The sequence below is a fragment of the Lontra canadensis genome, unplaced genomic scaffold (assembly GCF_010015895.1).
Source record: "Lontra canadensis isolate GAN:19392208 unplaced genomic scaffold, GSC_riverotter_1.0 scaffold178, whole genome shotgun sequence".
Classification (NCBI taxonomy): domain Eukaryota; kingdom Metazoa; phylum Chordata; class Mammalia; order Carnivora; family Mustelidae; genus Lontra; species Lontra canadensis.
In genome coordinates, this window is record NW_022631172.1 from 566,174 (window position 1) to 592,687 (window position 26,514).

Below are 26,514 nucleotides of genomic sequence, written 5' to 3' on the forward strand. Positions count from 1 at the left end.
TATTTTATGTTTATACCATATTTGTCACTGTGAGTAAACTGAGAAGTAGGTATCACTTTGGTTTGTAACCTCTCATAAGATGGCAATCAGATTTCAAAAAAAAAAAAAATACATGAGTAGTCTATAAGCCTAACCAGAGAAAACACCCAAAACACCAACTGTGACATCTGGGTCAAAGAAATTCCTTTTAATATAATTTAAAGTGACAAATATTTCTTACCCTCTGGACTTTTGTACTGTTAGGTTGAGGAAAATGAGTACTGTTTTCCTTTATATCTATATGCTTTTTTTCTTCTGGGGGAGTAAGTCCAACCCTTGAGTTACTGGAAGGTAGGGAATTTGGTGGCATGATTTCCTTGGTAAAAAACAAAACAAAAGGGAAAAGAGAACCAATTTAAAAGACTGTATTTAGCCCCATTTTTATATCAATGATATTTTAAGAATATAAATTATTATAAACATTTTTGGCAAAGAATTAGGGAATGCAAATATTATGCAGTAAAACCCCCAAAATATCAAACATCAGCTAAAAGACCTTTCACAAAAGGAAAGACTAGATAATATGTGAAAATATGGCAAAATTTGACCTTTATCTGGTAGGCAAGGCACTGCTTCCCAGTAGCAATGACCAGCTGAAGAGTCAGGTGCCACTGAAAACCCATGGGCTTCGTATGGATTTTTTTGCACTGAATAATATGAATTTGGGGGGATTTTATTTTAAACAGTATCGTTGTACAGAAAAGCACACCCTTACCTCCCACAACCCACATAAATACTTTAAAGGTTGCTACCAAAAACCATATATTCATGAAGATGAAAGTGAGGGTTATAAAATTTAATGACTGGGAAGAGATTATTGTGCCCAGATAAAAACGTAAAGAACAGAAAATAAACACACATACACACAATCTAAAAAAGACAAAGGATAAAAGCCAGAAAACCTGATTAGTGTCCCAACTTGGTCTCTGTCAGCAACATCAAAGTTATATTTGAAAAGTGCCTTATACTCTTTTTAGAATTTATGACCATCCGTTTAAGACTGAGAAAGATTTGAAGGCATTCAAGTGACTAGTCCCAAGTCACTCTCCAGCTACAACAATGACTAGCATGACTGTCAGAATTTTTGTATTCCTAGCATGTGCATACTATACTATAGAGGCCTCTAAATTAACACATTGAAAAAAAAAAACAGTCAGAAACTTTTATCAGACAAACCAGAAACACATGCACTATAACATACCTCTTCTTGTGGAACACTTTTCTCATTTTCGGCTTCAATTCTCACCCTCACAACTCCCGACTTGTCCACAATTTCCTGAATCAGTTTTCCATTTTTTCCTATTACTTTGCCTAAGAAATGAGTAATTCATGTTTGGTTTTAAAAACATCTATCTCAAACCAGTAAGCGTACCCCACTCTAAACTATCACATAAAACGTTAGATTTCAAAACCAAAACAGAAACTCTTTTCAAAAAGACAGAGTTAAACAGGCTTTCTGTTTATTAGGTTGTCTGTCACTGTTTAAACTACTTTGGTCAAGTATCAGAGGTATTTAAATCTCATGAATTGATGGGATAATTTTGAATTTTTAAGGAAGTTTGAAGATGGGCTCTTATTTTGCCTAAAAGGGTCTACTTGAAACTTACTGGTACAGTGGTATATATCACTCTTTCTGCAAAGTTCTATGAAAAGAAATAAGGGAAAGGACAGATAATAGAAAATACATTTGCTTATTCATTTGGCAATTTTAGTTCTGTCTGTACCTGATTTAAATCTGCTTCTTTGCCCATGATAAATATTTTTAGAATTTTATATGTCACATTTATAAAAGATACTCCAAGTTTAAAAGGGACTTAGGCAGCTGTACATACATCTAAAAGAAGTACACATTTTCCAGGCCAATGTGTTAACATAATATTACTCCTGTGTATCACTCATAGATTGTATCAGTATATTAAAAGGTGAAGTGTGACTTCTTAATCTTTTATTAGCCACAAAATAAAAGATTAAGAAATCACATTTTATTAAGATAACTCAAAACTACAATGAAAAACTCAAAACTACAGTTCAAGATTAACTATTATTCAATACCATCTGTTAAAACTCCAAAGACTTTGAGTACTGGTAATAAATAGGCATTCTTTCCCTCATTTTAGAAAACTCAGTCATACCCTTTAACTGGGAAATGACTGCTTTCATAGCCATCATAATCCATTAGTGTAAAGCAAGACCCTGCAAATAAAAGAACTATTGGCTCCAGAAGTCTACATGTGAATTACATCGGCTTCTGAGTGCCTTCCCAAGGTACCAAAAAGCATCCTTATACCAGCCAAGACCATCATGTGCTTGTCCCAGTATCTCCTCTAAGGTAGGGATGGGGAAAAATCTGGAAGCCAAAATTTGCTTTGAGTCAATGCTACAGAAGAAACCAGGGAAAGCGTCACAACAGGAACTTGTGGTTCTTCTCATCAGGATTACCCCGGCACTCCAGCCACATCAGAAAGCCTCATTCGCCCTTATAACCTTTTCTGACTGCTAAGTGGTCAGGAAACAGAATGGACATTAAATCAGGACTCCTGATATAGGCAGGTCCTTTTGTCAATTATTTCTGCTACTCCTATCTTCAAATGAAGAAAGGTTTTTACACGGTGTTGTCCCACAGTTTGTTTTTAATCTATAACACTTACATTTTCATGAATTAATGTGATTTTAAAAAAGGTCTCAATGAGTCAGGAAAAAGAAAATTGAGCTTGGCACATGTTGCTGTTAATAGCTTAACTATCCTAAGTATTGTGTCAACTATAATTAACTGAATAATTAAACCAATTCACTGTCAAAGTGGATGAAAAACAAGCAAAATTTTAGAAAAGAATGATAAATCCATGTACGTGCTAGACAGAGTTTGTGAAAAATAAAGAGATCATAAATCATACTGTGGGACTCAAAGAAAACTCATGCAATACTAATTAGACATCTCCCTAAAGATGTGCCCTGCCAACTCTCTTATACAAAAATGCTTTCTGAAAACTCTCAACATTCCAATCTCTAAAACAGACTTGCTTTATTTTATTCACCAGAAACAAAAGAAAACCGAGGCTGATTGTACTTCAAGCAGGCTTTCTGGTGAAAGGTCACTGCTGGAACCCTCTTCTCTTTAGGTATGACCAGCGGTAGAATCTATTTTTAATAACAGATAATGCAATTCTATATACCACATGGTTATTTCTAAATCCCAACTGAGAGCTTACTATAATTTTGCTCTACTGAACTGGATGGAATTGATCTAAATAAGGAAGAGAAAAGAGAAGTAACATTTACAGAGTCCCATACTATGTTCAGAGCTTATCTAAACCTTTCTATCAACATCTTCCTATTTAGTTATCATGGCAACTCTGTGAGGTGGACACTATTATTCACATTTTTTGTAGGTAAGGAAAATAAAATTCAAGGGGGCGGAGTCAGTTACAAGGTCAAATTACCAAAAAGTAGAGGTAGGGACTGAAATCTACATTCAACTCCAACTCCAACACCTAAGAACTTTCCCCTAGAGGCATCATGCCATGTCCCAAATGAACTGTAGTGAATGAATCTAACACATAAGTTTCTGTTTGGTAATTACTGAAAAAACTGTCTACTGGCTATATAAGAATTTCTAATTTTAAAATAACTTTTCTAACTATTTTTATAGTTATACAATTATATATATAGTTATACAATTATATATATAGTTATACAATTGCTTGGCAAACTGTAACTAAAAGGAAAATAAGCATCATTCAAAACCCCACTTATCCTGAGGTAATAAGGACAGTGCTACACACACATAAAACTGTGTCCAAGTTACCTCAATAACATCACATTCTTTAGCTGTCTGTACAACACAGCTGAATGAATAATTCTGCATTAATTTCACTGGTATTTACCCTTGAACTAATTTTATTCAAGAGAAAAATATTATTCCAAGTGTTTTTAATGGCATAGGACGATGTTTATTAATTCTATGCTGACAAAAATTTAAAGCAGGCTAAGCAGGACTGAAACTATGAGAACAAAATGCATGGAAGTTCTTATTTTCTTGTTCTTTAAACTTTCCAAAGGGCATGCATCACTTATAATCAGTTGTGATTTCAAGTTCAGTAAATTAAAAATGTATAGGCAGTATGTCCCAATTTTATGTATAAAGTCATATGGAGTGTTCTTGATTAAAAAACAAAACAAAACAAAACCAAAACCTGCAACTGGCTTGGTATGTTCTGCTAAAGAGATCTTCAGCATTTGAGAATATTGGTGGAGAGTTTCTGGTATTTGCTGGTACCTGTGATGATGATAGCAATGAAACAAAAGTATTCAAAGTCAAAGTGAAGAACTACCATTGGTGTTGCAAAAAGCCCCAAAGACATTCAGAGTTACTTTTATCTTTGCAACTCATTAGATTTAAGTAACCTACATTCAGATTCTCAATTCAGAGATAATTCAGAATGCTATCATTTTATAGTCCCATCAGAGAGATCAAATAAATACAAATATCCTTCAAATTATAAAGCCCTCAAATATCATTTTGAAAAAAAAATGGTTTAAGATCGATTTTTAAAAAGATTTATTTATTTATTTGAGAGAGAGAGAACACACAGGGGGTAAGGGCAGAGGGAGAGATTCCCAAGCAGATTCTGTACAGCGCACAGAGCCCAATGCAGGGCTCAATCCCACAACTCCAAGGTCACCAACTGAGCTGAGACCAAGAGTTTGGATGTTTAACTGACTGAACCACTCAGGCGTCCCTAAAGATTTATTTATTCGACAGAGAGAGAGCACACAGGGGCGTGAGTGGGGGAGACAGAAAGACGGGGAGACAAGCAGACTCCCCGCTGAGCATTGAGCCTGACATGGGACCTCGATCTCACAACGCTGAGATCATGACCTGAGCCGAAATCAAGAGCTGGATGCCTAACTCACTAAGCCACTCAGGTGTCCCTTGAAAAAATGTTTAATTTTAAGACACAGAAACTACACACTGAAGAGGCTGTACAAAATTTATTCTTCCAGGCTCTAACAGGTTTGAACTAGCAAAGCAGTATCTTTTGTATACCTTCTAATTTTTGAGTGTCATATTTATCAAATATTTTCTGTATACTATAACAACAGACCATATTTCAAAGATTAAGCTTCAATTAAATGACTCTCCAAGTGAGTGAACATGGAATTCTAGCAGTATAACTGAACTATTTCCCTAACTGGTGTTTTTGTAGTGTATGTCAACAGTAATTTCTGACTCACCGACCAAGTTCCTTGGAACTTGTATGACATCTTCAGCAAATTCAAGAAAGCTTCTAGCCTTCTTCACTGCATCCTGATCCTAACAATAAAGGGGAAAAGATTTAAGATAAAAGATTAGCCATATGAAATACTGTTTGTTATTTTAGAAAAAAACTACATAGTAAAATATTTACCTCTCCATAAATATGAAATGTGCAGGTGTCTTCATCTAGATCAATAGCAGTGACCCCAGGTACTTTTCTAGCTTGCTGAATATTAGCACCATGAGTACCAATAGCTAGACCCATCAGATCTTCTCGTACGATAAATTGTTCATGAAACCTTGAGGCAAGTTGCCTTGAACTCTGAAGAGAAATGCACGTCTGATTAGTATGCTTTATCAACTATCAAGATAACTGTATTTAGGTCAGCCATATAAATAATCTTGACCCTATGTATCAGGGGCCTATAAATTAGTTTCAATTGTAAACTAAAAGGTTTTAGAAAGCACCTCCCACAGCACAAGTACTTTTTAGGTTACTGAAGGTCTATACCATCTGATGTATTTGTTAATAGGAAAGGGCTTCTTGTCAACTTTCCAAGGTAACTTTTAAAAACCTATTTGCAAGGCTGCCGTAGGTAACCAATGACATCAATACCGCAGTATTAAGAAGCAGATCAAAGGTTCCCAAATAAAAACCAGCCCACCGGATCTGACAGACTCAATGTTATTTAAGTAAAAAAAAAAAAAATTAAATACCATCTTTACAGAAAATTGTATTCACTTCATTTTTATTAAAGGATATTAGTACATATACATTTTTTCAGTTTTCTTCTGGAAACCGCTCCATTTATTTAACTTATCATTAGATATCGTGGTCTAGATATCCATCCCTCTGACGAAGTGGTGATATTAAAATACTTTCCTTCCCCCACCTCCCCAACCTGAGGAATGGAATCATAAAAATTGTTGGTGCAGTCATGAAATCAAATGATTACAGAATGCCAAAGATTTACAACTTATCTTGCATATGCACCTGGAACCTAATATGAGAGTCTGTAAGACCCTGTGATCTGGATCCACAAGTATGATGGATTCTTTCAAATATTCAGTAATGACTGAAATATGTTACAGTCAACACCCCAAACTTGTGGATAATTGCTCTCTCTTTAAACAGCATTATCAAAATTTAATGTTTAGTTCTAGCATGCCATAAATGAAAACCAAACATATTAGTGGCTCATGTTGAAAATGGAAATTTCTTATCTGAATATGTGGATCTCTTTAATATTAGTAGTGAGGAAAGATAGGCATGCACACTAGTTTCTCAGTCTTCAACATACCTACTAATTGGAATGTATGAGTGTTAACTACTGTAAACAATTTTTAAAAGTCTAATAGCCATTTTGTAGATTAGAGTAACAAAATGTATGAAATATTCCTAGGACTTTTCAAGAAGTCTTGTTTTTTGAATCCTGGTTCATTCACCTGGTTTATTCTTTTCACTGATAATTCACTGATAAATGGTAAACCAAAGGTACCATAACAGATCATTTAAGAAGAATTAGATGTTTAAGAAGAGGCATGAGTATATTTTCCATACTACTCACAATGACAGTAAGGAGGCTGTTCTGGCCTGAAAGTTATGAAAGAATTGCTAAAGAAACCACAAATGTGTGAACATAGGGACATCAAGAAAGAATGAGAGTAAAAACCAATTAAACAGACCTCCATGGCCATAAGGAAAACAGTAACAAAACGAAATAGGAGTGTCTTCTCTCTTGCTGAGAGTTCAGCAATCACACATCAAGTGGGAAGGTGGCAAGTTTCATAGGGTTTTATGAGACTATAGCCTTGACTACCTTCTCTCTTAATATGCAATTTGGAACTCTTTTTTTTTCTTTATTATTTCAACTGCATGGTGTTTTCCCTCTATGAAATGAATAATGATGAAGAAGTCTGGAATCTGACAGTAATACCTTTGAGTTGGGACATTAAAATCCATTTAGTTTCTATGGTTATGGATGGAAGTACTAGATAGTTAACAATGAAAATAAATGTATGGTGATGGAAATTACTGGAAGATTAATAAAAGTAGATAAAATGCACCTGAAGAGACGAAATAGTAAGTTAGGGAAATAGCCTCTGGCAGGAATCTGAAGACAGGAGTTTTAAAGAGTGACAACCAATTAGAATGAAGAAGTTCTATACCCTTTTAAACAGAGATAAACATACATAATGAAAGGAATATGATTAGATATTTAAATACTCTCTAGTACTTAAATGACAACATGCTATATGGAAGAAGCATTGCCTCATTTTATTAACAGCTTTGATGAACTTCCAGAAAAAGTGAGGTGACCAGAAGTTCCTTAATATAATCAACTGCTGCTTAATTCTGAAACCTTAGCCATGAAAAACTTTAGTATGACTAGGTGCTATATAGTTTAATTTTTCAAAATATAAAATATAGGGAATTGCTAAGACACAGTAAATAAAGGACAACCTGCCCATATTCAAGTTTTGAAACTCCACAGTTACCATCTCTAGATAGCCTTACAAGCAGCACTAGGGAAAGCCACATACCTCTAGCTGCTTACTGGCTTCTTCATTTCTCAGTATCAGAGACAGCTTAGTGCGCAGACTCCGAAAGTGCATGTCAATTAACATGTGTGCTCGTTTCGAGGTGACTTCATTGATAGACTAAAGATATTTAAATTAACACTATTATTATCAAACTAAATACTCCAAATGAAGTACATCAAAAGAGACAAGTCAAAAACACTCACCAAAATGACAAGCTGATAATTCTCTGGATCGTAAGTTACAGAAAAGGCACCAACTGCCTTTTTAAAGTCCTTATGTGCCGATTCTTTGGCACACCTAGAAATAAAAAGAATATCCACTGTGAAATTAAGATGAATGGTTGCGAACTACTGGCATTAAGTCTATGCAGAGACTTATACTTAGTAGAAGTATGAATTCATACTAAACATGATACACACAAAATGCTGCTTCTGTTTAAAAGTTTAGTTCCTTTGCTGGACATCCCTGAAATACTTTTAGCCCACTCAAGTATTTGATTACAGAGAAAGGTTCCTTTGCTGTCCACCTCTGTTATACTCAGCCAAATCAAACATCTGAGATTACAGAGAAACGAAAAAACTAGTTATGCTTTTAAGGGATGGCTAGTGGTCCTAGACTACCAAAGGTGGCATTATATAGGACAGTCACTCTCTTCTGAAGCTTCCTTATTTCAGGTACATATGATTAGTAATTTTCTTAACTGTTGAAAACTTTCAGGGATCACTACATGTTACCCAGTTTTATTCTGCTGCTTCTTTTCTACAGAAAAACTGTGGACCAATTTAAGAGAAAGAAGGAAATGTATATGAATCAGAAAGCACAAAAATTTACACACATAAGTAATCACTTGAAAAAGCAGGATTTCTATGTACTTTGAATTTCAAGTTAATGTTTATCTAAAGTGTGACACATCCAAATCAAACTCATTACACCCCCCTGATGAAACCTTTAAAAAGGAATCTCACCTAAAAAAGTCTTTAAGCATAACTCCAGCCCAAGGATTATAAGATTGAGACAACCTTTGGAAGCTTCTTTACTCTACTCATTACATATTTATCTGGGGATATTAAGATCTACACTAATCATTTTTAAAATTTCAAAATTCTATGAACAAAGTTTATTTCTGCACCACTTTTGCAAACCATTTTTGCCAAAGTTCATTGAATTTAAAAATTGGTGTTATTTTAAAATTTATATTCTTTTAAATTAACTGCACATCACCTCTAAGTTTTCAGCATTTCTTGCAATATTAACTTACATTTGTCTTAAGTCTTCTGGCACATCCAGTTTGATTTTATGGAAAGTATCTTTCGTGGCAGGTTTGTTGGGATTAACCGATCGTAGACGTTCAATTGTGACAATTTCATTGTATGTAGCATCACATGCTGCATATTCTATCACATAAAACTGATAGAAATAGATAAAAGTCATTCCTGGTCATAGTTTTTAAATTAAGAACAATAAGCTATACCTATACAGTTATTTTTAAGTTCTCTAGAGGGAAGAAAAAACTCTATTTGATCAATTAACTAAAATACACAAAACATACTGAACATGTAGAAAAAACATTTTAATAAAATGACTCAAGTCAGATATTAATTTAAAATAGAAATCCACACTGAAATGTAATACCTGGGTTTAGAAAAGGCAAACAGTACAAAAATTTTTAAATATGCAGTTTCCTACCTCACCCTTTATCATCCTCACTTTAGCTAACCACCAACAGCAAGGCTCTTTTTCATTTGCTCTGGAATAAACCTACACAAAAATTACAACATAGATTATTTCATAATTAGCATCATTCAAAAATCTATAGATTATCAGACATTGAAGAAAATTCTTAAAATGAGCCAGGTGTCTTTCAAACCCGTATGCTGTATGCCTTAAAGCAGACTGCAACACTACAGATACATAATCAGAAACTACTTGATTACCTGGGAGAGCCCTGAACAAAAGCACCTTCCTATTTTCTTTGTTTCAGATCAATAATAATCAGTCCTCTGCATATGAATGCTCAAGAAAAGCAGATTGCTCAAAAACCTGGGCATACTTGCCTTGGATACTCTGTCAACTATGAAAATATATCTAAAACTGTATAAACTTGTTTCTGTTTTACTCTGGTAGGTAAATAACTGATTGGAAGTTACTGACCTGGCCTACTGCCTGGTCACTAAATGGGTGAGGGCTTCTGACCACTCAAAGCCACTAAGGATACCACCCTGGCATTCATGTCTCCTGGTGCCTAAATGAACAAATCCTTGGTCACTCCCTGGTCTCCTGTCCCCTTTCTCACTCCACTAAAATGGACAACTCTAGGGTGGCAATCCTCTGGATACAACCTTCCTGCTCTCGCACACTGGATCATTTCTTCTAACTGATCTCTCTGGTGACCACGTTAAAGCTCACTTACAACGTACAGCATGGAACCTTTTGTGAAGACACCAGCAAATCAAGGATAATGGGAAAAGAGATGGCATAGTATATATGGAGAGACAGACAGAAATACTCAGAAACAGAAAGCAGGGAGGAGAGGAGAGAGAGCTCAGAGCCTAAGGCTGATGAGTAACTCAAGGCTCCAATTCTTGTCTCCCTTTTACAATTGAAGTTACATAGTGACTAAACATAGCTTAACCTACCTTTCTCTCTTTCCCTATAACTTATTCTCAATTCTGCTCTAGCCAGAGAAATAACCTCAGTTAATTGTTATGTAATACAGTGAGGTCGTCCTAGCAACAGGACCTCACCAGTCCCCCACATGTCATATGATTAAGTTGGGGGAAAAGTTCCCTTAATCCATCACTATTATGAGCATTCCTGATACACACCAGAAGACCCAGTGTCTTGTGTCCCTTTTTACAACCTAAGTTAATGGTTATACAATACAGTGACTAATACAACTTAATTTAACCTACCTTTCCCTCTTGCCACCACCCAGGCCTTTCAACTCTCTACCTAGAGCAATAACCTCAGTTATGTATCACTGTGAGGCAATATAGTAAGACCACTCTAGCAACAGCATCTCATTGGTTACCACCTGTCATATGAGTCAGTTGGAAAAAACATCTGCATTGTCCACCCCAACATTATTAGAGCGTTTCTAACATAGAACAAATGTCCTTGCCTTCAGGAAGCTTGTAGTCTCCTAGGGTAGTGGACAACTAAAGGTCCTTAAGTGTAGACAATGTTTTTGTTTCCTAGTAGGATCCCTCACAACACCAAGCCCAGTCCCTTATACCTAGTAGGTACTGAGTACATTTCTGGTAATTACATAGTACTTTATTCTACTCCACTTTAGAAGACAGAAGAACACAGGCCTGGACATTCAGAGACCTTCCCTGAGTATTTCTCTAGAATAGTACTCCAGCCCCTAATCACCTTCCATCCTCTTACTTTTTTCTTCCATCTGCCATAATGTTAGATACCCTGACAAGAACGTGACCTCACCAAAGGCAGGGGACTCTTCTGGTTCACTGTACCATCTGTACTCTAGCAAGCACAGGAAATAAGAATTCAAGGACCTAGTGCGCTTTGCCCTATCTATATATAAACGTCTGCTTAGCTGCTTCCTTCATACCGCAAATATTCATGATGTTGCAACTATTAACAAGACACTGTGGAGAAAGAAGAGAAGCAACTTAAAATGGTGTGAAAGGGGAGGAAGGAGAGGACACTACACAGACCAACTACAACATAAAGCAGACTCCAAGTGCTTTAAGTCCCAAAACAATTTTCAGTAGCTAGAGAATTATGAACACAATGTTTCTGTTACTGTGTTTTATCTCTACAACACATTTTGGTCAAAGACATCAATGGCACATGGGCAGGTGGCTCACAGCATGCCCAGTGAAAAGAGGTTTTCCCAATATGTGTTTGTGTTAAAACACATAGATGGGTTTTTAATAATACACCAGAAGGATTCGTTGCTAAAGAAATTCTAGAATGCTGCTCTATCCCAAGGCATGATTTCTTCTTCTTTCTAAGACTAACTCTTCTAATCCATTTTGCTTAAAATGAAGACAAACTTGTAAGCTAACAATACATTATTCAAATAAAGATTGAAAGATTGAAGGAAAAGGCAAAAGGAATTTCCTAGCAGGCAAAGGAAATTAGCAGTGACTTTCAAAGATGCACTCTCAGTGCTGCTCAGGCAGCCCCATTTAAGCATTGTGTAGTATATCAGATCATTATTAAGATGGCTCAATCAAAAGCACACGTCCATCATGGCTATAATTTTCAAGGTAGTTTAAGCAGTGTTAAAGACAACAAGTACAAAAGGCACAAATTAAATGCTCCCTCCTTCAATGCTTAGTAACTTCAGGGCAGGGGAAACTTACCTCAACTTCATCACTTTCATTTATATCTTTATTATAACCTACAGGTGGTGGGAATCTCACATCATGAAAGGGAATCTGCCTCTCTGGCTGCCAGCTGCAAATAAGCAAATACATAATTAACATGCTTTCTGGTTTGATGGAAACAGTGACCACACTGCCATCAACTCTTGGTTAAGTGTGACCTTCTGTTTTTCCAGTTTAAAGAAGCAAATGCTTTTAAAACAGTTAGTGTTTTGCTGAGTGGGGCGTAATGGCAATGTAGAAACATTTCAACAAAGTCTGCATGCAGCATAGCGGCCTCGTAGTTCTATTTGGAATATTCCTCTAAACACAATAGATCAACATTACAATTTTCCAAACAAGTCTTTCTTTCAGTAATTTCAACCTCTAAGAGTGCTAAATGCAAGGTCACAACAGCAATTTCCTCTGATGCTTAAATTAAATGTTAGTATCAGTAAGTGTTAGTAACATCATCACCATACTTCCACTTGCAAAGGAATTTGAACCACATTCTGGTTCTAAATGCCCTCTAATTCCCAAGCAAAATGGGGCAGCCAGCACATCGGGAATTCACAACTCACTTTTCCCCCTTTAAATTTTAGATCCCACGAGGTGGTCAATTCTTGCCACGGGTAGTTGGCTGCTGATCAGCATGACCTGGTGGGGTCTGCTAAACCATAGAAACCTGATGGAGACAGCCTACAGGAGTTTGGGAAGTTGCCTATGTTTTTAAATTTAAAACGATATGGAACAATTTTGAAAAACACCAAATTATTCTTTTATGTGCAAAATGATATAAAATATTAAAAGACAAACTTTGCAAAAACACTGGCAGATTCAACTGCTCAAGCAGTCACTTCTGGGTTTGTTCCCAAAGAGCTTTCTTTAGTAAAATCCTACTAAGTGCTAATTTTTTTAAAGAAATATTTTATTTATTTATTTGAGAGCAAGCATGAGGGTGTACGTGGAGGAGGGATGAACAGGGAGGAAGAGGGAAAGAATTTCAAGCAGATTCCCCACTGATACAGAGCTTGACTCGGGGCTCAATCTCAGGACCCCAAGATCATGACTTGAGGTGAAAGCAAGAGTCAGATGCTTAACCAACCGATCCATCCAGAAACCCTTAATTTTTTAAGAAGAGCCATATATAAGGTAGGAGAGTAGGTAATTAAGTCAGAATCTGTGGAAATCTATTAGGTTTATATTAGACTGAACCCTTTCTCTGAATTACACAATTTGAAAACTATGAAGCTTTAGAAAACACTGTCTTTACTTCACAAAAGCCTTTTTATATTTACTGAAAATTAATAACTTTTAACAAGTCACAAATTCATTTTTAAAGGTGACTGGAAAACATAATAATACATAATGTAATTTTCTGAGTTCCAAAGGAAGAATTATTTTAAGTCTTAAGTGTACAGAGATGAAAATACAAATTCTTTCCTCAAAAATGTGAAATATGGGAGGTAAAAACATAGCATCTAAAATAAGCTGGTGTTACAGTAATAGGAATTGCTTTATGACTGAAAGGAAAGAAAGGGTAAATACAGTCTGAAGTTCTATAAGTTTTTTTTTTTTTAACAGAAAAACAAAAAGGAAACACCCAAGGAAGGGCAGAGACCACTTTGGTAGAGACCTATCATACACTAGTGATGTGCTCAAATCCAGTGTCGAATCTCAAATATACTCCATGAAAACAAGGAAAACAGTTCATTTGTTTCAAATTCCCAGGATGACATCTTGAAGAAAAAGTTTTATGTAGCTACAGAACAGAAGAGAATTAGGAGGTCCAAATGTAGAATAATTTTAGGTTTATAGTAGAAATCTGACTGAAAACAAAAAAAGAATTAATCTTATTAAGACAGTGTATTAAGCAGACACATTCTTAAATGCATGGAGGAAATGAGTGTTTGCTTAACACTTTAGATTAAAGAGTACAGGAGAAATTAAAAGAGTGGCAAATAAAGATAACTCTTCCTATGTGGGAAACAGTGTTTATCTAGTGATGGGAGCAAGCAGGTAAGAGTAAATTACAAAGGAAAAAATTACTCTCAAGTTATCAAAGATTCTTCTGTTCAAAGTGTGATGTTGCTATCTAGTACATAACCATGCAAATCCATGAATACTTGAACCAGCAGAGGCAAATTCTGGAAACTTTGGCTCTATGCATTCATAAAAAGTTATTCTATTATTCATGCTTATATTCTGGACTGAGATTAGTCTAGAGCTGAGAACAGGGTTGGGTATTCTAAATCCTTTTACCTCTGTTCCCTAAATGTGTTGCAGGCATCCAAGAGTACTACTACTTTGTCCTCTTGGTAGCTAAAAGTATCTGCTAACAGTCAAATTACAGTATGCCTGGGCCAGATATTATATTTCAACAAATTTACTGATACAACTCATGTACCATATAATCCAACCACTTGTCTGTGTATAATTCAATGGTTTTAAGTATATTAACAGATAGGTGCAACCATTACCAGTCAATTTTAGAACATTTTCATCACCTCAAAAGGCAATCCCATGTCCTTAGTTATGACTCCCCATCCCCCCTCCAGCCCTAAGCAACTAAACTATTTCTTTTCTCTAGATTTGAAACCTGCTTTTGGGATACTATCAAATTCTCTTGGTACACAAAATCCAAAACATAATCGTTGACGATTCTTCAGAGTTCAATATAATATTAACATCATGACATCGACACTTTGGCTAAGGAGTTCATATGTACTTCAGCATCTTGAATGGCTATTCTGAAAATAGCCTTTATCAGTAGTCAAAAAATTTAGTCGACAGATTTGTCTCTCCTGATAAAATACTAACATCTATACCACTGATGTCTTCATATAGCTAATGTTCCTAGGCCTATAAGTATTTCTATTTACTCTTCTAGCACGAAAGACTGGTTACTGCTATTACTGATTATAAATACATGAAGCAGATATAAAATAAGCTAATAAGTAAATATGATTATTCCTGATAAAAGGTACTAGACAACTAAAACCATCAATTTTAGATTTAACATTATAAAACGCACATAAATTCTACCAATACCCATGAATCCATTCATTTTCATCTTGTAACAATTACAAATATTTCTATCCAAACTCTCAGTTATTAATACAGAAGAATCTGTTTTTTTCTTCACACTCAAGGGGATTGGGATGTAGGGATCAAGGTTAAATGACAGGGATCTCTAAGGTCATTAGCGGGAAGAGTCATTCCATTGGTTTTAATACTTAGTTTTTCGGGAACTTCCTTGTCAGTAACATGAAGATCCACTCCTGAAAAAGACTCAAACTAGACTTGAATTTTTTTCAACCAGTAAAAAGAACAATTAGTATAAAGTAGTATAGAACCTGAACATTAAAATTATATCAAGACACTTACTTGTTTTCAAATGCAACGGTTATTGAATCTTCATGAACATCCTTTACAAATGCCTGTAAGAAAAACACCGGTTAACTTCTAAGCTTAAAGATCATGTTTTTATTTAAATTTTATAGAGATACCAAACATTCCTGTTTAAGAAAAAAATGGAGCTTCAAATGAAAGTTTGTTAGTTTGTGAGGATGACTCATTCATGGATCACATCTGTATCTGGCCACCTACTATGTGTAAGGCCCTGGGAATATGGATTAGTTAAAACGAAATGTGAAAGAAAATGCTCAGCATCTAATGAAAGAGTGAGAGGGCTAAATAATTGAAAATTACAATGCAGGTGTTGAGTACAAACCTGGAGGTGCACTTTAGGGCTAGAATTATTGAAAACAAAGAAATTTGTTCCATGTGCCACATGCCAATCAGTACAGATCTGTTATAACTTATCTTCCTCTCCTTGATAAAATTTTAGGAGAATACCACAGTAAATGACTAAGTATAATCTCAAATTTAGGAATATACAAGCACACTAAATTTTCCTTAACAATATGCTGCTAATACCACTAAAATGTCCAATTACCAGAGTTTAATTAAATGCTCAATCTCATAGGCACTTGGGAGGAAAAAAACAGTAATACAAAGTAGAGGTTTAAATCTTCTAAATCTGATGACGCAATTGCTAGTAATCTGCAGAAAGACATAACAAAAGTAATAGCTAACTAATTATCAAGAATTCTTTAAGCAGCATGCCGTCCGTAATTCTATAAAATGACATAACTAAAGTAATAGCTAACTAATTATCAAGAATTCTTTAAGCAGCATGCTGTCCGTAATTCTATAAAATTAAGTTTTTAATAGGTGCAGGAAAGGAGGTTTTGTTTTTGTTTTGACAATTAGAGGAGTAGGATAAAACATAAGGAAACCCAAGAGGCTTTATATCTTAATTCATTTTAAAATGGCTTGAGAGATTTAAGCTTCTTACTCAAATTTGTTCTGTACACGTTTCTCTCCTTCCTTGGTTTCTCCCTGCCTGTGGGATTATGGCCAAGCTCTCTTCTGGCTGTAAAAGGCCCTTTATGACATGGCCCCACCCCTCACCTCTCCAAGCTTCATCTTTCACATCCCTGGAGGCAGGGATCCAGCAGTGCTAAACTACTTGGGCCTCTCTCCCTAAATGCTGTTCCTCGTTCCCATTGTCCTTCCCCTCTTTTCATCTAGCTACCTCTAGTCTTTACGTTTCAGTTCAGATGTCAGCACCTACGGGAAAACCCAGACTAGGTTAAATTCCGTCCTCTGCATTCTTATAGCACATCCTGTGCTTATCCCTATTATAAACTTACCCCACTGTATTATTATTACCATTTCCCCACTAACAGTAAGTTTCCTAAGGTCTTATTTTTTTTACTGTTGGACTTCAGAGTGACTACTAAGAACTCAATGAGTAGTTATTAAATGAACCATTGCCTAAGGGGTTCCTATTCTATCCTTAGAGGAAAGACTGTATGTGTGTGAGGGGTATGTATGTTCCATTTATCAAGGAAGAGAAAGTGAAGAAGGTGAGTTTCCTTATCAAACTTTGAAGGCTGGGGAAGAATTAGCCACACAAAAGGGAGTGGAGGATACAGGAGGCCCACCAGGCCTAAGGGGTGGGGAGGTAAGGAACAAAGGCTCTGACCTGGAGAAACAGCTTAGGGTATGGTAGAAATAAATCATTTGTGAACAAAGAAGCCAACACAATTCAATGTGAAAAAGAACAGTGTTTTTATCAAATGGTGCCCGGGGACAACTGCATATCCATGTGCAAAAAAATAAATGTTTGATCCTTATCTCAGACCATATACAAAAATCAACTGAAAATGCATAAGACCAAAAAGTAAGAGCTAGAACTATAAACAATCGATCCAATGCAAAAGTCTTGGTAAACATCTTGAAAGGCTTGAAGTGAAAGGATTTTAAAAAACCCTTAAACTTCTTCAACTATAAAATTAAAACTTATCAGTCAAATATTAATTAGCTGCTCTTAAGAAAAATAATCAGGTGAGGCAGGGCCCTAGAAAACATTTATATAGAAACTACATAAACAGACACATCAATCTTCTGCAATTATGCTTAAAAGAACAAAAGAAAAGCTATGCTAAAAAAAGAAGTTTCCTTATAAGATCAAGGTGGACTATAATGGAATCCAAGTGTTCTGCTATGCCCAGCACAGCTAAATTATTATTTCTAAGTTAAATATGTGTATATATTTCTATAGATGTTGGTTTGGGGGGAGTTAATATTTTCTTCCCACCACCTTCCCTTATTTTTCCTCAGCTGTATTTAAATCATGACTACTTTCTACAGCAGCTTTTGAAAACTCTAGCTTAATACCAACCATGATGTTTTAGAATATACTAGATTTCATAACGGTGCATGGCCCAAGACTTTAAGGGGTCGTTTTCCTATTACTTCACCAACAGAAAGGCTTGGTTTTGAGTTAAAGTTACAGGAATTGGTTACTCTTAGTTTTATAAAGCCCCCCAAATTATGAAAAATGGGAATAATAGGACTCCCCACCCCATTTTTCCCTTCTCTTTACTTGGTAGCTAATACCAAATTAACATTATCTGCTTGTGGGGGAAGGGAGTCAGTCCATCAAGGATGAAAATCAAGATGAACCTCCTATTAGGAGGTGATCCATTCTTTACCAAGAAGGCCCACTGCTTCTGTTTTCATTCTTGTCTGAAGTTTTATGTTTGTATGACTTGGCTGTAATTAACATTAGCTCCATACTGTATATTACACTGAAAATGTTAAGTCCTCTAGTCAGTTAAGAGAACCTTGTTATAGCTGAGTGAGGAACTGTTCTCACTTAATCAGGCATCTTTTCCAGTACTATTGCCCTTGTCTAAAACTATCCTGTCTACCATAGCAGCCACTGGTCATATGTGACTATATTTAAAGTAATTACAATTAAATTAAAAATCAGTCTTCCGCTTACACTCGCTACATTTCAGATGCTCAACTGCCACACATAGCTTAGTGTCTACTGTAGTGAACGGCACCGGTAGAGACCTTTTCCAACACTGCGGAAAATTCCATTGGATAACGGATTTAAAACATTTACAGGGGCACCTGGGTGGCTCAGTTGGTTAAGGATCTGACTTTTGGTTTTGGCTCAGATCATGATCTCAGGGTTGTGAGATCCAGCCCCACCTTGGGCTCTGCACTAGGCATAGAGCCTGCTTAGGGTTCTCTTTTTCTCTCTCTCCCTCTATAATTAATCAACTAATTAATTAATTAATTAAACATTTACAAATGTTGGGGACTGTTTTCAAACCCACCTTAAAAGTATTCTAAAAGTCAGTCTCATTACTTTATTGCTGTATTTTTATTTTTCTCTCTTTGACACAAAGTTATTGCACAGTTTAATCATACTCATTCACCACATCTGCCTAGTTCCTAAAATCAAATATTCCCTCAAAGGAGGAAAGTCTGCAACTGTTGGGACTATTAACAACAAAAGATTTCAAAGGCTTCCAAGGCAGTTCCGGATGTAGAGTGTCAGAAACGGTTTGGATAATCATCACAGCCTACTAGCCCACGGCCTTCAAGTTAATGAGGCTTATCTGTATGTGGATGTTCACATGACTATTCCAAAATCAGTCATTTTTAGTCATTGTTTGCATATTAAGTAAATACAGAAGGCAAGTAATACCTTCTTGCTGCTATAACACACTAAATAAAAGAAACTATTGGTTGATTCTGCCCTGCGCTCATACCAAGGATACCTCTTTTGACTTCTAAGGCCTTTTTACTAAACTGTCATTCACTTCCAACAAGGGTCCCATCTTTCTGCTGCTCCTATTTTCTCCAATAACCGTTCTTTGGCCACCCCTCCCTCAGCCCCACACTCCTCTGTGCCCTGGACAACCCCAGAGCACTACCACCCCACCAGCCACCAACCTGGAAAACTACGTTTTGTGGTGATCCTCTGGGGAGAAGACAGGTTCAGGGGACTCCTGAGAGGTTACCAAAGAAGGCAGACTGAGTAATAGAATGCGCAAAGGGAGCTGAACCTCACTGAATGAGAGCTAGGGATCTTACAGGAGTCCATAAACCTCGTAGTTAAGAGTTTTGCTGTAAATGAGATGTAGGCTCAAAATTTTGGTTCTACCAGATAAGCTGGGAGACTCAATTCCCCAAGTGGTCTCTGTGCCTCAGACTCCTCAAATACAAGTAACAAATGGATATGGGGGAATTGGACCTGCCTTCTAAGGGTGTTGTAATGAAATCACACATGTCTATTACCTGCTACAATGCCCGCCTGAGACATAGATGGCACTAAATAAAATGAGAGGTAAAGCAGAGAGGGGCGTATTTTATAAAAGAGGCAGAACCATAAATAGTCTTGCAGTTGAGAAAGTTACATCTTAACAAAAGCACACTAAAAAAAGATTTAAAAATTGGGATACAAAAAGAAAAGGCTGTATCCTCAAAGATACTAAATACTGAAAGGTTATTTAGACTCTGTGAAGGAAAAAAATGTGATGAAAATCCCTGGGGTTCGAAAAAGGTGCTAAAGTGCAGTGCTAAAGACAGATACATGCTCCTCATCGGGGGAATAAGCAAGAAATCAAAAAGTCATTACAGGATCCCAAACTTACTGGCAAATAGATCAAAGAAGCAGTTACAAAACTGTACTTACCCAAATGTGTGATGACTAGAGTTATCCAATTCAAACATTACGTTACAAGGATTGATGAAACTAAGAAGTCCATCCTTATTTGGGTGAACTCTTACTCACCCTCACCCTCAATCTCACACTCCTTAGCTTAGTAAATTCACAAATGAGTCACTGGTCACATGAGTGCTTATTGTATAGATAAAATTTCAAAGTAAGGCCCTGACCACCACTGAGAACAACTACGACATTATCACTGAAGACAACATATATGTAGGGCAATAATTCTCCTTAGAGAAAATGTAGAACACTGCAAAAAAGTCCCTCCTCAATAAAACACATAGTTCTGGAGGACAGGGGTATAGAATGCAAACCCAAGGCTTTACATATAAAGTGAGTTACCACTTTGTTACCTTTGTATGTGGGCACTAACAACATAAAGGAGTGAAAATGGAAAGGGAAAACCCCAATTAACCTCAATTAACCTCATCAACAACCCTTCCAACCACAGTACAGGTCCAGGAATACTTGACTTGGGCACTTACCACAAATTCTGAGAAAAATGCATGCTTTTTGATTCATCCTGACACAAAGACAACACACAGGTAGAGAGAGAACAGTGTGAACTTTGCTGTGTGCATGTCATCTAACTTTTTAATACTTCAGTTCTTATGTGCTTCCAACGTAACTAAAGCAAATTTCATAGCAAGGTCAGAGATTTCCAGCTTTCTCTTTCCTTAGTGGGCATTCATATGAAGAATTACCAAGTAATAATAACAAGTTACAACAGTTACTAGAAAGGAAGTTGATACATAAACTGAGTATGTCCTGACATCTTTGTTTCAAAAGTAAAAAGTGGTAACATCACTTTGCAACTGTACTTAAAGAATGCTAAGGAGGCGTTACAAAAACAAACAAAATTGAAGGTTGCAATGAAATAAAAAAAAAATGGGCAGGAAATCAAATCCAGTTCGTTTCTTCAAGCTAACTTTCATCATTTCAGGAAGTCAGACTATCTGATCTCAATCCTAGATCTGAGGTCCCTTACTAGCTCTGACACTTAGTAGTAAGCCGCTTACCCAACCTCTTTGTAATCTTCATCCTCATCTATAAAATGGGAATAACAACAGTACCTCAGGATTGTGGTAGAGAATTAAATTATTCACAGATGTACAAGTGTCTGGAATAGCGCCTGGCACCTAAAAAGCTCTCAGTACCTCTTAACAGTTACCGTGTTCTTGACTGTAGTCATCTCATGAAGCAAATTCCCACAGTGGACAGGAAACAGAAACCCAATTATTATATCACTCAATTTTGTATTTAATTAATCATTTGGAGGTTTTCAGAATGTGTCAACATGAAGTTGGAAAATGCATGTTCAAAAGGGGAAAAATGATGCTTCCACAAAGACACCAAACATTAAAAAGTCAGACTCGGGAAGAAAGAAAAATGTGGTTGACCTGAATCATTCACTTGCTTGAAATACATAACACCTGTATGCAAAGTTACATCTAGAGACCTCAGAGAAAACATGAATAACGCCTTCTCCAAGTTTATTTGTGGTAAAACACGGATTTCTAGCAGGCTATGTAGCTAACATGACATGCTAGGCCACCAATGTCTTCCTTAAAAATATTTCTTCCTGATTGTACATTTTCTCATAGTTAGCTGCTAGTTCCATAATATTTCTCACTATGTTAAAGTCTGTCCTCAGATACCAAACTTAAAAACATAAGATATATGAAATGAAAATCTAAAAATAAGAATACAATTTAGCATATTCATACCGTATTGCATTAATGAATTGGGTATCAGTCACTATATTTTCAGAAAACAAGAAGGTGTTATATCTTATGTTTCCAACACATGATTTATCCATCTTTAGTAATTTTCATACTGCTACCCAAAACCTAAGACCAGGATATACTAGTACATTCATATCAGAAAATCATATATTCTATACTTAAAATTGAAGTTAAATTCATTTCCATTCTCAATATACCAAAACTCAGTCCCCCCCAAAAGAACACACACACACACCCCAAAACAAAACCAACCAACCAAACAAAAACCCAAAACATGACACTATTTCAGGCAGATGCCCTTAGAAAAACGAACTTATCTCAACATTATGTGTTTACGAAATGTTTTGTAAAGATTTGAAGTTTATCCAAGTGTCTTCATGTCTTAAATAACATAAGACTCTAAGTTGTACACAAAACTAACTTTTTCTAAGTCAAAGAAATAGCTAAGCATAAAAGTAGTGGCTCTGACAACTAAATTTAACTTTCACGTTTTAGAGAATAAACACCAGAGAGAAAAACAGAAATGAGGCGTCCGATCTTTGGTTTAGGTTTCATGGTTCTGTAGAATCCAAACATGCCCAGCTATACTCTAGCCAGTTTATATTGTAAACTTGAACCATGTGCTCAGAAGATGGAGAATCATCCCTTGCAATATGGTGGTTCTGTTAGGCAAATCAAAGTCAAATTCACTAATACTCAAGTCATTTGAGTAGAGTTTTTTAAAGGCTTTTCTATCACTCTAACGAAACATGTTCCTATTTCTTTCATAAATGGAACATTTCTCCTAGTAGTTCATTTTTTATTGGTCTATTTCCCATATTTTCTGCAGATTTTACCGGACAAGCAACTCAAGTTTACTTTTTGTTTTACTTTATAGCTCACAACAATACTATGAGTCCTATAAAAACTTAAACCTTTTCATTATAAAAACTATTTTTCTACCAATACAGACCATTTGAAGTTTCCTTAAAAATACATATTGATCAATTTTCAATTTTCACATTTCTCCTCAAAGAACTAAGGGACAATGCATTCTTTTTATTCATCTTCGAATCAAGCAAATTCGTTTAAAAAAAAACTAAAATGGGGGATTAATAGCAAAAACAGGGGGCATTTCTTATTCTATTCCAATCAGTTTGCAAGCAAAATCACCAGAGCAAATCATAGGTTGCTGGAAGAGAACAATAAATCCTTCAAGACCACTATATGTTACTTGCCCTCTTACAGCAGGCAAATTCCACTGAAAGACATTAAGAGGGGTGTCAATCTAAGCAAATATCACAGACAAATTAGAATATTGCTCAATCTTTAACCTCTGCTTATATTTATTACAGTTAGCACCACCAACCTAGCGAGCAAAACTACCCATCTAGGAACCAAATTATTCTACACTAACTAGCAGGAATTATTATGGATGACTGAAATAAATGCAACCAAAATTTTACCTGCAGTCTACTGAAACAATTTTATATTGGTGAGACTTAAGAACATAAATGCTGGGTTTTTTTCCTTTTATAGTTGCAGGTTTTTTTCTTTTAGCTAAAAGTATGAAACCGTTTGCATATTTTACACACTTATGGAATATGTTGATCTCTAAATATCTCCATAGAATTGGTAAACACACACATGAAGTCAATTGTTAATTTTCCCTTTGTCAAATGAGTCTCGTTTGAAACGTTTAGTTATGCTATAATAAATTTAAGAATTGTGTTGGACAACGGAAATAGCTAATTTCCACGTGTATCTTCTATTGTCCAAATACTGTACTAAGGTGGGATATTACCTACAGAAGTTACAGAGGAACATTCAAGAGAAAGCGATAACTTATAGATCCAATACCGTCCACCGCAACATTACACATTCAGAGAAGACAGTCAAGTACTTGGAGCACAAAACAATTATTTCCACTCACGATTTAAGAGTCTCTAGTAATGATGCACTTTCCGCTAATTTCCTTAAGTTTCAGGGCATATATTCAGGCCTTTGGAGAGTTAAAACCGTTTTCCTTAAGTAACACAGTTGCTATAACGTTTTCAGATGCTGAAGCATCCGTATTCCTGAATTTGGCCGCATTTATAACAAGGGAGGGGGACCGTGAATATTTAAGGTTAAGAACTTCTCTAATGCACTGCTCGGTTATGTCAGGGTCTTCCTGAAACTTTTGGATCTAAAATCTCTTCTGAAATTCAGTGAGAGAGGCCACTAAATATCAGTTGCCATTGTGATTCGGAACTGACTACAGCTTCTTACTACTCTTTCTCCACACCCCTTGCCCAGAACAGTGGAGCTCTCCGAAGTCCCAATGCTGGACCGGAAAAGAGAAGCCAAAGGAGATCTCAAACCCTCTCTGCAAGGCAGGAGGCGGCTCGACGGAAGCGCCCCCCGCTACTCAGCAACTACCCACACGTCAGGCCTGGATCCCACTGGGAGAGGATATTTAAGAAAGGGAAAGAAGCCGTTGCCGTCACTTCGCGCGGATACCGTCCATTCCCGCCGGATCTTGTACCTGCCGCCGGCCCTTGCCCATCCCCAGCTCTCCCTCGACTCCCGAGAGGACACCTTCTTCTCCTTGCCCGCTTTCATACCAATAGGCGCCAGGGCCTCTCAAAGGAGAGGCAGCGGGGCTCGAGGGGCTTCCTACAGGCCCTAAGTCCGGTCCTTCTCTCCCTAACAACATCCCAACGAGCGCACCCTGGCCCCCGGGCGCGGCGCTCGGGAAGAGGGCCCCGGGCCTGCCTCCCGCCGAGGCCGAGAAGAAAAGGGGAGGGAAAGAAGGGCGAAGATGGGGCCTGCCCTGGAGCCAAGTACCTTGTAGAAAGCGCCATTGGAGCCCCGCACTTCCACCACCAGCTCCTCCATCTTCTCGAAAGCCCAGCTCGCGCCGGGAGCCCGCCCCCGAGAGGTGGGCTGCGGGCGCAAGAGGCCCAGCCGCCGCCGCCGCCGCCGCCGCCGCCGCCGCCGCCGCCGCCGCCGCCGCCGCCTCTTCCTCCGCCGCCGCCGCCGCCGCCGCCGCGCTCCCGCACGCCCCCCGGCAGCGGCGCCGCCGTCACCGCCGCCACCCGCGCTCGCCGTCGGCTCACCGCCCGCTCGGAGGCGGCCCCTCACCGGAAGTGAAACCGAAACGGAGCCGAGCGCCTGACTGAGGCCGAAAGCTCTGGCCGCTCCGCGTGTAAACAGTGAAACCGCGTCACGTGACCGACACCGCCCCTCCCCCCCCGCGGGCTTGGCCCCCCCCTCGGCCCCGCCCTCTTTCTCCCCGCGGGCCCAGGAGCGCGCGCATGCGTGCTACTGGGAAACCGGCTGGGGGCCGGGCCCAACGTAAGGCGCGCGGGATCGGCGTGCGCGGGCTCGGTGGAGGGCGGGAAGGCGGGAAGGGCGGTGACAGGTCGCCCGGCTGGCCGAGGTCGCGCCGCTTCGGGTCTCTTGGCAAGGGCCAGAGCGTCTATTCCTGTAGAAGGTTAGGTACAGGCGTGGGAAAGGTCCTCCTGTAGCGATCAAGTGTATTCACTTATCCGAGTCTGAGCTGGCTTGGGTTGGAGGGTTTGTTTTTTTTTAAGTGGGGCAGAGTCTGAGCTGGAGGTGGAGTAGGGGACAAGACTAAAGGTGAAGAATTAGATTGAAGATGACTTTGAACTAGTAACAGTGGCAACCACGATGACCCAGACTGGTGTGACTCTTAGAGGCAGAAGGTGAGAGTAATGCCACCCCCTCCCCTAGAGATTTTGGGCTGTCCTGTGGATACATACTGTGCCCTCTGAGGGGCAGTGGATTGTGTCAGGACCTCTGGAAACGTCAGTTATCCCTCAGACCCAGTACTGACCCATGTGCTTCCCTTCCCTCGATTCAGTTTCATACCTGACATTTAAAAAAAAAAAAAGTCTTAAACACTTGTTAATTTCTTTACATTTTATTTTCCTAATATTTTGCCCCTACTGTGTGCCCACCCTGTACAGGAGGGTGGGGTGGGCATGTGTGCAGCAGTCAGGTGACTTATCTACAGGGGCCAGTGCACCAGTTTTCCTTGCAGCTCTCCCCCTTTACCTGCCACAGTGCAACAAACCCCAGCTCTTTCTCATTCCTCTTTCAACACTGTGCTTATATCCACTTTGAGCTAGGTTTCTTTTGGAAAGCTTGAGTAAGGTGAAGAGTAAAAAGAAAAAGATTGCCAGCATCTAACTTGGAACCTAGAGGCACAGATGGGCATGAATCAAATTATCAGAAAAATGTGGGGTTGCAACTATGATAAGGACAATGAAGATTTAGGTACACCTATGATAGTGGGACAGGACCCAGTCTGGGGTGGGTGAGGGGCGGTCAGAACTGGGAAATGGCTCCAGCTGCACCGTGACCAGGGAGAGTTGGTGGAGGTGGGGTGAACTGCCCCAGGCAGGTGCCCCAGAATTAGAGGCATGCTTGGGCCTCCAGTTCCCTTCCCACCCTACTCCTGTCCAGAGCAGCAGTGTTACTGGAGTGGAGCTCCAGTTTTAAAGCAGT

The 26,514-nt window shown here is 37.9% G+C and overlaps 1 protein-coding gene across 14 annotated transcripts in view; it reads right to left on the reverse strand.

The window, feature by feature from the left end:
- FMR1 (FMRP translational regulator 1) overlaps positions 1–24,971 on the reverse strand; it is a 37,366-nt gene extending 12,395 nt beyond the window's left edge. For 6 of the 14 annotated variants that reach the window (XM_032846625.1, XM_032846623.1, XM_032846618.1 and 3 more), the window contains exons 1-11: positions 24,829–24,970; positions 15,562–15,614; positions 12,175–12,268; positions 9,527–9,598; positions 9,099–9,247; positions 8,044–8,137; positions 7,841–7,957; positions 5,448–5,618; positions 5,275–5,353; positions 1,241–1,350; positions 221–355 (exon numbers count right to left, since the gene is read on the reverse strand). In XM_032846625.1, coding sequence (XP_032702516.1) covers positions 221–355; positions 1,241–1,350; positions 5,275–5,353; positions 5,448–5,618; positions 7,841–7,957; positions 8,044–8,137; positions 9,099–9,247; positions 9,527–9,598; positions 12,175–12,268; positions 15,562–15,614; positions 24,829–24,879 — 1,125 coding nt within the window. In that variant the 5' untranslated portion in view covers positions 24,880–24,970. Of the gene's footprint in view, positions 1–220; positions 356–1,240; positions 1,351–5,274; positions 5,354–5,447; positions 5,619–7,840; positions 7,958–8,043; positions 8,138–9,098; positions 9,248–9,526; positions 9,599–12,174; positions 12,269–15,561; positions 15,615–24,828 lie in introns of all 14 variants that reach the window. The other 8 variants (XM_032846619.1, XM_032846615.1, XM_032846616.1 and 5 more) reach the window with 2 other exon arrangements.
- Positions 24,972–26,514: the final 1,543 nt, after the last annotated feature.